Source organism: Pundamilia nyererei, unplaced genomic scaffold, assembly GCF_000239375.1.
Source record: "Pundamilia nyererei isolate P.nyererei 1_Seehausen unplaced genomic scaffold, PunNye1.0 scaffold00123, whole genome shotgun sequence".
NCBI classification, from domain to species: domain Eukaryota; kingdom Metazoa; phylum Chordata; class Actinopteri; order Cichliformes; family Cichlidae; genus Pundamilia; species Pundamilia nyererei.
Genome location: NW_005187524.1, coordinates 102790 through 119338, shown reverse-complemented (window position 1 = coordinate 119338; position 16549 = coordinate 102790). Strand labels below are relative to the sequence as shown.

The 16549-nt window shown below is 41.7% G+C and overlaps 1 protein-coding gene across 4 annotated transcripts in view; it reads right to left on the bottom strand.

The window, feature by feature from the left end:
* Nucleotides 1-16549, bottom strand: part of ttll5 (tubulin tyrosine ligase-like family, member 5) — a 56618-nt gene that overhangs the window by 17708 nt on the left and 22361 nt on the right. For 3 of the 4 annotated variants that reach the window (XM_013913276.1, XM_005742704.1, XM_013913277.1), the window contains exons 15-28: nucleotides 16386-16441; nucleotides 15785-15826; nucleotides 14803-14910; nucleotides 14587-14678; nucleotides 13985-14047; nucleotides 13304-13452; nucleotides 12762-13008; nucleotides 11699-11816; nucleotides 11134-11280; nucleotides 10907-10998; nucleotides 10672-10820; nucleotides 9831-10394; nucleotides 9557-9744; nucleotides 7542-7669 (exon numbers count right to left, since the gene is read on the bottom strand). In XM_013913276.1, coding sequence (XP_013768730.1) covers nucleotides 7542-7669; nucleotides 9557-9744; nucleotides 9831-10394; nucleotides 10672-10820; nucleotides 10907-10998; nucleotides 11134-11280; nucleotides 11699-11816; nucleotides 12762-13008; nucleotides 13304-13452; nucleotides 13985-14047; nucleotides 14587-14678; nucleotides 14803-14910; nucleotides 15785-15826; nucleotides 16386-16441 — 2143 coding nt within the window. The remainder of the gene's footprint in view (nucleotides 1-7541; nucleotides 7670-9556; nucleotides 9745-9830; nucleotides 10395-10671; nucleotides 10821-10906; nucleotides 10999-11133; nucleotides 11281-11698; nucleotides 11817-12761; nucleotides 13009-13303; nucleotides 13453-13984; nucleotides 14048-14586; nucleotides 14679-14802; nucleotides 14911-15784; nucleotides 15827-16385; nucleotides 16442-16549) is intronic. The other variant, XM_013913278.1, reaches the window with a different exon arrangement.

Sequence of the window (16549 nt, the reverse complement as noted above, 5' to 3'; positions counted from 1 at the left end):
CTCTCTTTAGATCAACTTTCGACTGGTTGGCTACCCCTTGTAAACAGCAGATGGGTGGGGCTGTCGTGCTCACGGCTAGAGCTTTCTGTCTATGACATCCAGTCTCTTTGACAGCGTGCAGATCCAAGACAGGAAACACTCTTTGATACCAAGGATTTAGAGTAGCCTGAATCCTGACATTTTGACTCACAGGGGTTACCTATGCATACACTGACATCATTATTTGAAACTTTGACCATGTCCAGGCCTCAGTTTCACAGGCCTAGAGACCTGTTGGTGACCCCCTAGTAACCGCTGATTGCTAGAGTAAAATATTATTCCCTATCTGGTCACCAGGTGAGATCAGATGCAGTCTAGAAGATCTAGAAGGTTTCTGAGGTTGCCTGTAGTTTGCAAGGAAGATGACAACTTGTCTGCAAACACTCACCATTTACTCTCTTTACTAACCATTAACCGTCAAAACTGAAATGTGAAAAGGTGCAATGCAAACAACAAACAGAGAAAACTCACCTTCAAAATAAAAGTAATGCCTTCCCAACCAATTATTCATTTGAAGGCAGTCGATCGGTGTTTCTGTTTTATGTCACAATGTTTACATTTTTACAGCTGCTTGGCAAGCAGTTTGAGGGGCCACCATGGCTACCAGCTAGCAACCAAACCAATTACAAGGTATTTTATTAGTGCAGCACTGTATATAACTTTGCAACCAATTTCACCCTAGCAATTGCATGCCATTTGAAGAACACACATTCAAGCCTTGGTGTGATTCAAGCCATCCACTGTTGTTTAATATATATGACAGAAAATAAGGAAATGCTTGCTTGAAACACAGATGTTACTACTCTACTATAACTCATGCTTTGTTACACAACAACAAAGGATGAGTCCACAAATAGCTTAATATATTTACTCACTGCTACCTCGTCAGTTATTTTACCATGCATTCCAGGCAGATGTGACAATAGCTATAAACTCCATGTTGAGATGCAAGACCACCAGTAAAAAGTGAAACAACAAGACATCTCACAACATCCTAACCAGTGGCCGCTGTGCCCACAGAGCCTCAAATCAAAGTGTGCAAATCAGAGTGAAAGCAGAGGGCAAGCCTGTGGCAAACACAGGCTGAACTAAAAACTTTTCCTCCTCGCTTCATGTTCCATCCACATCACAAAACCACAACCTGGAAAGCAAACCTTTTGACGAGCTCCACAAGTTTGTAACTGGATTATCTGTCATTAGGCCTAAGCCTGTTTCAGTTTTTTTTTTTTCAACCATTTTTGACCACTGTTAAAGCAATGAAGTGACCAGCCTCAGCCTTCAGACATGCTTAAATCGAGTCTGTGGAGTCTGGTGTGCTGTTGTATATATACACCACCTCAGCCAAAAATAATGCCATAAAAGAGCACTATTGGGAGCTGCGAGGAAAAATATAAAAGGGGAAAAAAGAGAAAGAGATACGCGTACAGCTAAAGAAATGGGATCCCTGGAGGTCTTAATGACAAAAAAGCTCTTGGAAATTCCTCCCACATGCAATAACATTTGTCTATTGGTCTACAGTTAAAGAAAACACTGCACACTTAGATTCACAATAGCTACAATATTTTTAGGACCAAACTATGATAAGTGCTAAAATTAGAATTCAATTAATCTTGAACAACAATGCATAGTGTGGGATAATAATCTTGTGTTGCTAAAATGTAAAAAAAAAAAATTCCTTCCCTGTGTGGCCAAGACACAAGGGATCTTAAACTCATGTGAACATGTTATCCGCCCATGCATTTCTCAGTTCACATAATAGCACATATATTGCAAAAACAACTGCTGTGACCAAAGGCCAATACATTTTTTTTTTTTTGCTCCTGGAAACAAAGGCTCGTCTGTGAACTTTGCAAGGCCAGAGATTCTACATCACCAGGAGACAAAACAAGAACTTGTTCTTTGTTTACAGCAGCGATTTCCTTTGACTTGGCTGCAGTTTGCAGACTGGACCGCGGGGACCTTCAGTGCTACCATTTTATTACCATATGGTCTAAAATGGACTGTCTCAGGTCAAAAGCACAGGCTTTCCTTCAGTACAATGTCGCTATAAAACCTCACAAGGGAGGGGGGTGACGGGGGGGAAACTTGTCAACACAACACCACGCAAAAAACGACTACAGATGACCATGAATTTTAAAAACAGGAGGAAGCACTTTTGTCCAAAACAGCAACCAATAAAATCTGATTTTTATTTTTTCTTAAATGAGTGAGCGGAATAGTTTTACATCTGAGTTTCTCATCACAGCACATGTGCGGAGCTTCAGCTATCTGGGACTTCCCTCACTGCCGGACCTCTGCTCGTGGGTGTCAGCTTACTCCCCGCTGTGCTCGCCATCCTTTAATATGCTGATATAACTTACTGTAGAACAACACAGCCGTGCGAGTTGAGCACATGTGCGGCATCAATCTAACTCAGTGTGAATGTGGGAAAATGTACCGTCTGAGATGACATCATGCCAGATTATCTCAAAGCCCTGCCTGGTCAGTGTAAACATTAGCAGCCTCAAGAGTGTAGGGGTATTTCCAACCATTAATCAGTGTTTGTTTATCGTGTTTTATTGCAAAAACATGACACCAAGTAGGTCTGTTCTTAAAATACAATTTGTTGAGTTCAGCAGTGCCGGGGATGATGAGGCTTACGTTAGGGCAGTGGTGAGCAATGTGGGGTACTGAAAACTACAAGTGCTTTCTTCCAAGTAGGATGATAAGTTACTTTTTAAACACTTCTGTTTTAAACTCACACAACTTCACTTGAAAATCCAAAAAAGGAAAGCTATAAAACAGTTCTGGAGAAGTAAAATCAATGGATTAAAAAAACAAACAAATGAAAAAACAAAACAGGGATTATAACCATTTACACTAAAGGCTGAGTCAAATTCAATCAATTTTATGTATATAGCGCCAAATCATAACAACGGTTACCTCAAAGTGCTTTATATTATAAGGTCAAGCCCCATGATACTCCAGCCCCCAGCAGCTTATGCCTATTGTAGTGTAACTAAGGGAGGTTAAGGGTCACCTGAATTACTGAAAACAATTTAACAGAAAATGATGTAAAAAAAATATGAAATCCATCTCGTCTTGTATCAGTGGTTTAAGCTGCTGGTGGTGATGGTGTAATACGGTGGAGGATAGGTTCTGAACCCCTTTGGAGCAATTGAGCATTTTCTAAAACTCCACAGCCCACCTGGGTGTTGTTGCTGACCGTTTCCATCCCTTTATGACCACATTGGACCCATCCTCTAATGGTCCTTTCCACCAGAATAACACGGCATGTCACAAAACTCAAATAATCTCAAAATGAGTTCCTGAACTTGACAGTGTTCACTGGTCTTAAAAGTGCTCCACAGTCACCAGATCTCAGTCCAATAGAGCATCTTTGGGATATGGTGAAATGGAAGATTCACATCATGGATGTGCAGCCAACTGCTATCATACACCCAAATCTCTGAGGAATGTTTCCAGCAGCTTGTAAAATCTGTGCCATGAAGAAATCTGAAGACAAAAGGAAAACTGTAACTAAAGTGGTTGATGGCAGCATACATATGATGGCCAAGATACCACAACATATTACCTGATGGAAATAGTATGCTCCTGTTTCATAATAACCAAAAATACTATCATGATGAATTTCCCTGCATATTTTGTAATGAATACAATTATTATTTTTATTTTATAAATAAAAAAACATATGATTTTGTCTTAACAGTAATCCAAAAACTTAAGACCTTCAGATTACTATGATTGATAACAAAGAGAAGCAGCCAATTGATTCTCTTTGTAAAGTCGAGTTCAGAGAGTTGTTTTCTAACGACAAAGGAATTTCTGCTGTAATCAATAATAAAATGACATGCTTTTTACAATGCATCGATGGATATTAACATTTCCTGCACACGCAACAAAGATTTTTCCCTGCATGTCTAATGTAAAACAAACTAACACATACATCTAGAAATTACTACTAGTTTATTTGTTTTTAGTGACTCAGTAGCGTAGTTTACAGATTCCCTTGGCAAGCAAAATGTCACTGGTTGAATTCCAGCCTGAGACACAAATCCCCTCGGGAGTTATGTCAGGAAGGGCCAAATCAAACATGTGGAACCACCTGCTACAGCAAGTCCTTGTGACAAGGGACGGACACACACAAACACTCAAACACATATATGTTATTTAGAAATTATATTAAAACTCAGTGCTCTGTATTGCATGTCCTGTTTACATTGTTGACAGTAGTTCTAAGAATATGAAGTATTTACCAGCTTTAAAGGTTCAATTTTGAGCAGTAACTTCATACTTGTTAGTGATCCTAAGACGAATAGTAAGGGCTTTACACACAAACCTGCAATGGATTTAAAAATAGCTGGTGCAACCCAACCCTAATTCACGGTCACACATTTGTCAGTTCCATAAAGCAGATTATATACATATAACCATATTGCACACTGTGGGAATGAAAACTGCTTTAAAGGTGTATGTTTCTGCTGAATGACTAAATCTGTTCCCTGGAATTTCACTTGTTCTTACCTTAAGGGTTTGCCTTCCCATTGCCACATCTGGTTTCAATCAACGTGAATAAAAACATCTCTCCTTTTAAATTCAAAGGAAGAGAGACATCAGACCAATTTTGTGGGAATCTGTCCCCCATCAAAGAATTTTTACATTTTCACCAGCGTTTTTCTGATTACTCAAGCTGTTGGTTTAGAAAATGGACCGCCTTAAAACCCTTTGGAATCATTCGCCTCTAGAAAATTCAACCAAGTAAAACACCAATCTAACAAAGTATTGAACAGGACTAAAAATACCTTGTGTAAGCAGGGTTGTGGCATTTCTCAAAACACAAAGCTGGTATGAACGTTGAGGGGAAGAAAACAGAGAGGAACGTTTGCGGCTCTGGTAATAAGACGCAATAACTATTCACATAACAAACACAAATGGTGAGAACCAACCATGACCAGCTGCTGACTTAATAATAATACATGACCACATGGAGGTCCAGTGCAAACTCAGACCACAAGCGGTATTAGCAAACGTAAGTAACAGAAAATACTTTTAAACAAAGTAAAAGGTGTCAAGTATTTCAAAGTAATCCAATACCTCAATTTAAAGGTACACTGAATGGAAATGATCATAAATGTACCAGGAGGTCCAACACCGGAAGAGATCACCAACTTACCCCATAAGTATATGAAGATGGGCCGTATGGGTTCAAAGCCCCCTGACTGTCAGCACACTGAATTTAGGCAGGAGCTCTAAGAGTGCTGATGCAGCATACCTGGCAGATCCTGGCAGCAGCACTTCAAAGAGCCATGCTACACTTTGAAACCCATCATACTTCACCCCTGTGGTTGCTTTAAGAGCCAGTGCGCTTAACAGTTTCAGTATGTTTGGCACAAGCCATGAGCCCAAACGTAGGGGGGAGGGGGCTCAGGAAATTCTGTGTTTTAAGAAACAGAGTCGGGATGAAATCAAGACATTTTATCCTAATATCTTATTAAAGACATTTCATGTAGATAATTCCTAACCAAGGGCTCGGTGTTCCGGGGCCCTCAAGAGCTTTTTGTATTGCAAGAAAACGCTAATTTATATTCTCTCTTTAGATTTGTGAAAGTGTAATTCTGAAATGTGAAAAGCTGAAAGGCAAACCTGAACAAACATTTTTAAATCTTAGAATCTCTTTTGCAAGAGCATCGTGGGCCAGTTTATTTTCTGATGAATGAAGTGTTTAAACATGATATGGAAAAGCAAATGTCTGAAATCACACTGTAACTCTGATCCGTCAGAGGACTGCATCGCTCAAAGCGTGATTTCTGTTATGAATCTATCTGTACAAATGATATAAGCTATTAATAGTCTCTCTTTAGTTTGTGGGAATAAAAACATTTTTAAAAGGGAAAAGGCCAGACATTCCAGGAATTCCCTGACAGCTCCATACATAAGGAAGGGCAGGACTGGAAAAACAGAGTCCAAAATCAGGGCCAAGCAGTCTGAGACACTGCCACTCACACATAAGCAAATAAAAGAAGAAGATGACACACTTAAGGTTTCCCCTCTTTGCCTATAGGTTTATAATCCTGGTCTGGTGCCATAAGCCATGATGATGCGATCATTTTCCTTCTCTTTCCTTCCTCCTATTCTCAGCGCAGTGAGAAGGAGGAATTTCAGTGGGTACTGAGGCGAGAGCCTTGAGTAGACAGACTTTGTGGGTGTTGACATTGTACCACTGCCTCCAGCACCGCTCCAACAGAACGCTTTCAGCTGCCAGCGTGCTTCACATAACGCCGACACTCAGCAACCAATTCTACGACTACTTATGTCCACGGAGCACAGTTAAAAAGGGGAACAAAAGACCCAATTCCCTGCCTGCAGATAAACTAGCCTGTCCAAAGGGGTGTTGGAAATTCTCATTCCCTTTCCAGAGACAAACTTCTTTAATCTAATAAATTGTCAGAAGCCTTTAAAAAGTCTTTAGAATGTAATGAGCCTCACCAATGAGCCTCACCAAACAGGCTTTATACTTACTGTATATACTACACTAAAGCACAGTACTTATAGTAATTATAGCATAAAAGTGATTATGCAGACAATCCCCAAGACAGTAGTTTAGCCAAAGGGAGTCACACTGAACAGCTTTTCTGAAGCTTTTACAAACATTAATCTTGAGAATAGCAAAGAATATTCATGAAAGTTAAACATTAATTTGAATGCTTCAGGCATTCTTAGATTCTGTGTGTCCTGACTCCAACATCTGTGCACATCTCAAACTTAAGTCTGTCAAAGGAAGGACACGCTGTTTACCTTGGCAGTGAACCCCATTGAGACTGTAATGCACTAATCTGTGTCTGCTGCCTCAGGGGAGAGCAAATAAATAGTACACATGAGCACAATGGTGAAACTTGACCAGAAGCAGCACTGAAGCTTTTGCAAAGTAGCAGAGACACCATATGTGCTAAATGCAAAAGCGAGCTAACAGAGAGGCATCTGTGAACCAATTCTGAAGAGTAAATGTAAATAAAGTGTGCTTTCCAGTGCATCTATATCCAACAAATGCAATTTTCAGATGTGGCTAAACCAATTTTTCTTTTAAAGAACAGAGTCGTATTAAAATGAAATTCCAGTCGCTGTGCACCAAAGGTTTGGCCTTCAGCTTTGGGAGCCCATCAGCCTTTCGTTCTTCCTCCTGTTCCTTCACCTCCTCTTCTGCTTCACTGTCAGGGTTTTGGTTAATGTTACTTTACTTACATGTTTGACGCTGTCTCAAGTGTTTTATGCCCAAAGTTGAAACCTTACAGCTGTCAATCTACTGGTCGTCTTAAATTAGCTTGAGGCCTTTGCTGTACTGGGACTTTATTTATGCTTACATTCTGTGCATATACAGACTTTACAATGCGGTAGAAAGCATCTCGGATATCTGGATTTTAAGAGTTCTTTGTTGAGAACTCATGTTGGATCCAAACCATTATTCCAAGGGGAGATTATTGTAAGTTATACTTCCTTGGACTCACCCAGTGCTGTTCGGTAGATCTGTTTCATGGTGAACAGCTCTCACTGGTCCTTGGATTGTAGCAGCTTTAGGGTTCAGTGTGAAGCTCTCTCTGCTCAGCATCTTGTTCGCCAGGTTCAGGTTGGTCAACTGTGGACAGAGAGGAAGGCTTAAAAACTTGAAGGGAGGATTCATCTTGATTGCATTTTACAAGCATAATGTACTTGTAACCGCACTTTCTGTATAAGTACAAACAAACATCTCGCTAATAGTGATCCCATGTCTAAATACAGAGAAGTGATGAATAAGATTAGGTGGAACATTGTGTTTCTTCATACGCCAATCACCTCCATCTTTCGTATCTGGGGGCTGTGTGAAATGTACACACATCACATGGCGCAGCCAGTCTCCGCTCAGCACTAAATCTAAGCGGTCCCCTCCCCCTCCTGCATCCTCAACAGAATCAGCTATCATGACTTTCCAGGCCAACAGAGTTTGCAACCACATCAGCACTTGTGTGGCAAAAGCGCCCCAGTACTGCTCTGTGCTAGCCTGGGAATGATGCTCGATGAAATCTGGTGGGAGAATTAAACATAACGCTGCGGTGCTTTATTTACTTTATTTCCTTCTGTGCACTAAAGGAGCAATGGGAAAAAAACTGAAGCTGCTGGGCCTTGCATGGCATTAATAAAGAGTGTGTTGGCGTTTTGTTACATAGCTACAGCTCTGGTTTATTGGGGTTTATTAAGGTAGACTGGTCATATTTTTTTATAAAGTGTTTAATATAATCTGCAGAAATTAAAACAACCTTTGGAGAACATGTAATATAACATGTCAAGAGACCAAAATGGGAGTATAGATCTGTCAAAAGAAATCTTTTCACTCAAGGCACAAGCTGTGTATGCACATATATGCCCATCAATATATCACAGCCCAGGAGTATATTCACTTCATTGATGTTCAGCATGTCTGGCTTTACTCAATTTCAGTTTCTGTTTTGTATATGTGCCCTAGCATGAGAGTGAGTAATTACGGAGTCAACTGTGCAACAGGGTGTTGTTCATGTTTACAAAGTTCTCCATTTAGTCCAGCAAGTGATTTAATGACTTCAAATCTCAGTCCTGGAAAAAAAAGCAAAAAGTAAATGTACTCTAAGCCTTTAAGTGCAAAACACTGAACTACTTTACTCTGAAAAATAAGCTGCTGCCATGTTGAGGATTAACTACCGACAGGAAATACAGCAAACACCTTTCAGATAGACAGAATAATATACAGTCATAAGGAAGCCATAAAACTGCCGCCTGTGTGGTCTGGTGCCATCGCAAAAATCTCTGACAGAAAATAAATAAAGAAATAATCCAGCGATGCAGAAGAGGAGGTGAAGGAACAGGAGGAAGAATGAAAGGTTGATGGGCTCCCAAAGCTGAAGGGCAAACCTTTGGGAAATATGCGACAAGGTGGTGATAGAGACAACCAAGTTGCCACTCCCCTGCTTGGTGCCAATTTGCCACATTCCTTGATTTATAAGCATCAATTACCACAAAAGAGAAGAAGAAGAAAAAAGGTGGCTGCTTGTTAAGTATCAACAGAAATCACTCCCCCATGGTGCTTCTGATAATGAGACCTCACACAGAGCTGAGGGGCTGACGCTGCTCACCACTGTTTGGGCCGGCCAGCTTCAAACTCCAGTTCCTAGACCCACCCCCATACCAACCCCAGCCCGCAGACTGCAGGCGAGCTGAAGGCTGAAGAAGGAAGGTGCAGACCCTCGGGCTCCAACAGGTCTGCTGAATGAATAAGCAGTTAGATGCCGCCGATCAGCGTGGGGCCTGAGCCAGGTTTACACATCAACAAAGAGAAATATCAAAGACCTCACAGTGAGAGGACTACTGCAGAGAGGCCAGATTCTTCTTCCTTACATGAACCATTACACAGATCAGTTTACAGTTGCTTAATAACTCAACATAGTTTCTTACTCAAAGTAGTTGTAGCTGTTGAGTCACAGGGCTGCAGAAGCTGAGAGCATAATAAACTTACATGTTGTGTCAGCAGGTTGATGTGACTGGAGCTGGCATAGTGGCGAGCAACCTGCTTGTCTGCCAGTTTCTGCAGGGCTGAGATGAAGGCCTGCTGGTTGGACTGGGCCTGGGCGGTCAGAGTGCTCAACTCCCTGAAAGCTCCCACTGAGTTTGACTTGAGCTTACTGGAAGTGCTCCTCCTGATCACTGAGAAAGAAAAACAAAAAGGAAAAGGTGAGAACATCTTTGTGAATTTGATTTGAAACACCAGCACGCCGTGCAGGAAAGATTACCTTGGCCTGCAGATGTGGGTCTAGAGAGCTTCTGGCTATAGATGTGTGTGGCACTTGGAACGGACGAGGCCGCTGCAGAGCCAGCCATGGATGAGGTAAAGGACTGAATTCTTCTGAGCACCTGTGTCGATGGCCCTGTAGTCGCCGCGTTTGAGCCCGTGGGCGCAGCCGTCCACAGGACCCTTGGAGGTTGTGTGACCACATGGGCAGAGGTGTATGCGGGAGGGTCAGAAAGACTCTCAGAATGGCAGAGGTGAGACTTTGCCAAGGACTGTGCATAAGATGGTGGCTGAGGAGGTGGAGGCGGCGGTGGACAGTGAAGAGGCAGGGATGCAGGAGAGCAGTGCCGCAGATGATTGTGCACGCAGTCCAAGGTCACAGGAAAACTGGAGCGGTGTTGAGACGACTGGACTTCTGGCTGGGTTTTAACCATCCTTACTTCAGCCCGTATGTCTTCAGGCAGCAAACAAAAAGAAGGCTGACCATCAGTGGCCTTATTGTCTGAGTCGGAGCTGACCTTCCCTGTTAGGAGCGACAACTCTGAATCCGCTTCCACGGCCAAAGCTGTTCAAAGGAGGAAATAAGCCAGAGCTCCTTTATCATCAGTTACTCATTCCTCAGCTCTGACACACATTTGTTTTCCCGCAGTAAGTTCTAATCATTTGAAGCTGACCTTTTCTTCACCCCAGATGACTCAATCTTTTTTCCTTTCACTGTTCTAGATTCACAAATCTAAACAGTTCCTGTTTACTATGCTTGAATGATAAAAAATTAAAACATGAACCAGATGTACAGTAGAAAAAACAAAAAGCATACATGGGAAAAGAAACAAGAAACTCACATTTAGAATTATCACAGTTTCCTGAATCTCTTGAGGCATTTGCTTCACGAACATCTTTCTTAATGCCTCTGACTTTTGTTCCTAGGAAGACGGTGGCTGATTTATTTTTCTGCGTGTAGAATGTCAGTACTTCCTCCAGGTCGTTTTCACTGTTAGTTCAAGAAGAAAAAAAAGACATGAAATAAATGTGTGTAGCAGAAAACTTGGCTCAAAAAAGTTGAGCCAAATCACTAACCTGGCTGCACTGATGTACTCTTGAAACACTTTAGGATTAACACAACGCTCCTCTTTACTAATCTCCTGTTTTTTCACCATATGTTCAGTTTCCTGGGAACATAGAGAAAAGAACAGACCTGCAGATGTACTTTGACTGTTGGAAATAAACAGCTCAATGTCCTTTGTGTTTCAAGCACCTCTCTGAATTGTAATTCTGCAATGACGCTACAGTCTGGGAAGGGGTACCTTGTTATAACAGTGGATAAACTCCCCTAACTGATGGGACAGGATGCGTCTGCGGTCTTGGAGTGGTAACTGCCGACTGGGCAAGACTACCTTTATGTCTTGTTGAAGGTTACTGGCTGCTTTTCTCAGAAAGCGAATCACTAGCTCCTGTAAAGACAAAGAAAAAAAACTTTTATCATCAGTTTCCCGAATCACTGATTCACTGAGCCGTCTCTGTCGTCTTAACTCTGGGTCTGACTCACTTTAAAACACTTTTGAATTTAAAGATCAGAGATAGGCACGATTTTACACTGATTTTCCTCAGGTTTTTTAAGGTTGCTGATGATGATGATGATGTATGCCATTACAATGCAGACTTTCCAAACAGACTCTCTTTTACAGACTCCACGTTTTCCTTCTATGTGGCTACAAATGCCACGTGCAGATTTCCACGGTGCAGATGAGTAACAGAGGAATAATAAGGGAAACTGACATGCACACATACATACAGAGAAAACAAAGTTACAGAGTGTTCGATTGCTTTCATTTTTTACAAGGAGTTAAAAAAAAAATGCTATAGCTGTACCATTTGATCGTTGCCATTGTCGGGCCAAGCTGAGATGGTGTTGTCTCTGCTTTCTGCTAACAGTCTTTGCTGGACTCGCTGCAGGTAAGAGGAGAAAGCAATACGAGCCTGCACTTTGCTGAAGAGGAGAGGTAAAAGCAGAAAAGAGAGAGGAAAAAGTATCAAAGGCAAAGCAAATATAAAGCAGTGAAAAATAGAAATATGCAACAATAGCTGATAACAGAATGCTGTTGGAACACAGTGCATCTTGTCTGTATCTTGTCCTGTATCAGTATCAAAATGACAAACTGTCTTCGTGGCCCAGGTGAACCTGGAGAGAGTACTGCCAGAACATTGTAGCTGTCAAACACAAACAAAGACATGCTATACTATAATTTCCCAGCTTCGTGCACAGTCCTGGCAAGCACTAAGGAATTTCTACAAACTCAGACTTGTTATCGTAATTCTTCCTGAAATTATCATTTCAGGCACACGTTTGAAATGACAGGAGACTGCAGCCTTTGTTGAGTCTAAGTACAGTGGTGAAAGCATATTGTATCTGCGTGTCTTTATTTAAAGAAAAGTGAGTGTCTTGATCCTCAGCAAATTTTGAACCCTTTACATCTGCTTTTATACCATTTTCAAACAATGACTGTTTACTTGTAGCTCAGGAAAAGGAAAGCTATAGCTTCATGTACTAGACTATGGCACTGCCTGTGCTAATAAACCAACGTTTATTTACTAGACGGTCACAAACTACTTAAATTGCGGGACCTTCTGCAGACCCATCGTGAACCTCAACACTTTTTCATGCCCCCGTTTACTGAAGTGCCATGTGCTTCAATCTAAGTTAAAACTGTGTTTTCATCAAAGCAGAAAAAGTTAAAAAGTAAACGATTATGTCTGGACTCAATGGCGTACAAGAATAACACTGACTTTTGTTGAGGCCCAGCCAGTCAGAGGTAGTGAGAGGAATTAAAACATCAACACGTGTAAATGTTCGTCCTCGGTTCTACCTGCAACTTCACAGTACTCCTTACTCAATGAGGACGAATGGGAGCAGCAGCCCAGAATGCAAACTGACCTGAGTTCCCAGCCCTGTTGAAGGATGTTGAGCAGGTTGACTGTAGGGCTGGCATTGTGCACGGCTGCCTCTGAGCTGGACTGAGCCTTACTGTGGCATCGCTCCAGTGGTGTGGCCACTTGTTTTCTTTGCTCTGCTACCAAAGCCTTGTGTGAGACTGGCTCAAGAGCTTGTTTCACCTCCTCCTGAGCACACTCCTCTCCCTCCTGACTGCTGTTCTCAGTCAGGGAGGCCTTGGATTCCTTCCCTGAGGTATGCAACACAGCAAGAAAAGACAAATGTCAGTTGCATCACTGGCATTTGGGATAAAATACACACATGCACTCAAAATAGGCTTTTTATTGTTGCTACAATGAAATGAACTCATACAGAGTCATATTTGGCCAACCTTACCGTGACACAGGGGAGTTATTTATTGGAACCAAAAGTGCATTAGCGTGAGATGTTGTTCTACTTAGCTACACTCTTCCTAGTTTTGGAAAAAAAAAAGGTTATTTCAAACTGAAGGAAAAAAAAAAAAAGAAAGAACACATTGAGTTTACCCGATTTTTTCTTCCTTGCAGCAGAGCCATGAGTCAGGTGGCGCTGTCTCCTCTTTCGTGCCTCCAGAGACAGCAGCTTCCTCTCATACTGGACAACGTGACAGCCATGGACCACGTCCACCTGCAGCTGCACATTCCCATTCACATTCCTGCGAGGCAGAGCAAGACGTGTCAACGCAATGATAATAACAACAAGAATAATGATTTATATGGATATTATCAACAAGTATAAAGCAGAGAAACAGCTGTAAATTTCAACTTTAGGTTAGGTACTGCAGCAGCAACCATCTCCCTGAACTCACTACCTAGTGAATATGGAAAATCTTAGCTTAGTCGGGGGACAAATCTCCAGTCAATACAGTCAAACCTGTGGTTAAATTTTGAAAGCCTGCGCAGATTCAAATAACCTAAATGAACGTTGTACTACAATAACAAAAATGCGGTTCAATAAAACGGCACAATTCATCTGTGACTATCTTTCCCTTCCTGCCCCCAAATCGATGCCACAATGCCACATAGACACAGGCGCGCGCTGGAAAAGCTGACTGTGTGTCATCTATTCAGCTGTTCGTCTCACCTATCCAGTCAAAAGACCAAACAAATGCCACGTTACAATCCCACCATTTCCACAAACTGATGGAGAGATTTATTTCCCATCCCGACCACAATGGAAATGCTTACCTTCCATGGAAAAGTCTGTTCGCCAACACGAAGTTCATTGATGTCTTGGACTCAAGATATCCTCTGAGAGAAGAAGATAATAAGCAAATTACAATAATCATAAAGGCAGGGGCCCCAGTGAGCTCCGGCGTCTTTATTTGTGGCAAATGTGTTAAAAATGAGACTTCTGTGATCCTGTGGAAGGAACGGGTATTAACTGCACCAATAGCTCCCCAGACCGCTCAATAAAACGCTTTTAAAAATGCCACAAAATACCCTGCTGCTAACGGAGGTTTAATCATGCAACTAATCCTCATATAGGAATATAAATTTTAAGCACAATGATGGATTTCCTCTCTTAATAGGAGTTTAATAGCATTTTAATATAAAGTCACTGTGGGATCATTTTTTTTGGAACATAGACTCCAACAAGTTTCCAGTGACTCTGGAGCTATATCGTAGTTTGGTGGTTAAATTAGCAAATGCAAACAGGAGTCGCTTAGTCTGGCTTTAAGCTAAATGTCCTGCTTATCTGAGCACAGTATCAGTAATGAGTAACATTACAGACAAACTTCCCTTGCGGCCTACAAGGGATCTGTCTGTTCTTTCCTGGCTCAGATTACCCATAGAGCTCCCATGTATCCGCGGTGGGGAAGATCCTAATGAAACCTCCTCGTCTTTCATACTCTTCCTTTATCCTCCGCAGCACTCTGATCTATATTAGTGAAGGAAAGTAAAATACCATCTATTAAAAAAAGAAGCAATGTTTATACAGAAAAAATACAGTTACACAGCCTATACTAAAAGTACTTTACACAACATCTTTATTAAGACCTTACCTCCTCAACAGTTAGGTTCAGAGTGCTGTCTCCTTGGCCATGCTTAGCTCCTCGCTTGTCCTTAAGATCCTCGGTTTCTGAGATGTTGGTTGACGTCGGCCTCTGTCGCTACAAGAAGCGGAGACGATGCAAACAGTTTTTGATAAAAACGGTGTAATATGTTTCCTCTTTTCAATCCAGTTTTGTTAAAGCAAATCAGGTGCTTCATAATCAGGATGAACAAAAGGCCGTAAGGGTAACAAACGCTTTCTTTTGAAAAACAATCCACAAAAATCTATTTGTATGTTAAGTTGAAAATGTGGAAGCTACATCACAGATAACCAAAACCCCGTTCTCCTCTTTTGTCTTCGCCGCAGAAATAGAGTGCTTTTGTTAAGCAGTGGCATTTCTGGTTGTCTCCCTGCTGCATGCACTACTAGGCTGTGACTGACAACTTTGGCATGCAGTTTTGGAACTCGGGCCAGATAGAGGGGCACAACCCTGCATGATCACATATAAAATTTGTCATCTGAATAGCAGGGGGATTATATTTAATTACCCTGACACGGATGGTGGGGATACAAAGGCAGCCAAAAAGTGACAAGGCTTAATCCCTCAGAAAAGGTCTCAACTGTTGCCCCCGATCAGAGTGAAGGGATAGGACAGGTTCTCTATGGGCCCCTGAAGTTCTTCAACAGCTAGTGTTTGGCTTGATTTAGGTGTGCCTGAAGCATCGGGAAGAAAGTTTTTCGACTCATTACGCAAAGTAGCGCATTGCGGCTCGTTAAGTGCTTTTGCTAAAGAAGCTTTGACTAAAAATGCAGCATTAAGGATTTATATAAGCCATCTGTCTGTCCCTGTGAAAAATTGCTTTAGCCACATAATCAAATAAGCAAAAAGCAGCAAGCGATTTCTTACCGGTAATGAAACAGGCATCAGGGAATTGCAAAGGGACAAAGCAAAGGAAGATTAATACGTCTGAGTCAACAAAAAAAAAGCTTACCACTCTGCTGTGTGTAGTGGCTGGATGTGCAGAAAAAAGTTTCTAAGAGGAAATGGGTGAACACACTGCATCAGCATTGAGCCTGTATCAAGGCACATACAGACAACATCCAAACCACATCAACATACAACAATGAAACATTGTTACTTTATGTCTAAACAGGCCTTTTACACAATATAAGGTGGAGCAGAAATCTGTCTGATTTAGTAATATCCCTCCAGCAGGTCCTTTGCCAAATCTTAGTGCAGTAGTCGAGTGGAGGTAGCCAAGTGTATTAGCTGTTGTGGCATCATTAGGCAACAAGGCCTAGAGAGAGCATTAGTCACTTGATTAGAAATGATAAAACAATAAGCCACTGAGAGTGTAGCACTTACAAACTGAGGTCACTCAAACACTGTAATTGCATTAGCAGTTGTTTTGCATTACAGTGAATTTTCCATTAGGGTAAGAGAAGAGCTCAGTGGCAGTGGCAGGAATGTAGTGTAACTAACAGAGACATGAAGACAAGAATGGGAATGTTTCACAAGGAAGGGTGAATGAGTGCGATGCTTGGCTGTGTGTGTGTGCATGTGTTCGCGTGTGTGCTGGTGTCCACCACTACCTGTGTTCTTTGGTCAGAGCGAGGCTGTCTCGACAGGGGGTCCTGACACACAAAGCCTGCAGGGATACAGAAGAGCCATAAAGGGGCATGTTTATGACATCAGGTCTTAAATATGTTACATTCCCATGACCTTCATGTATTGCATCAACTTCTTAATGTTTGTG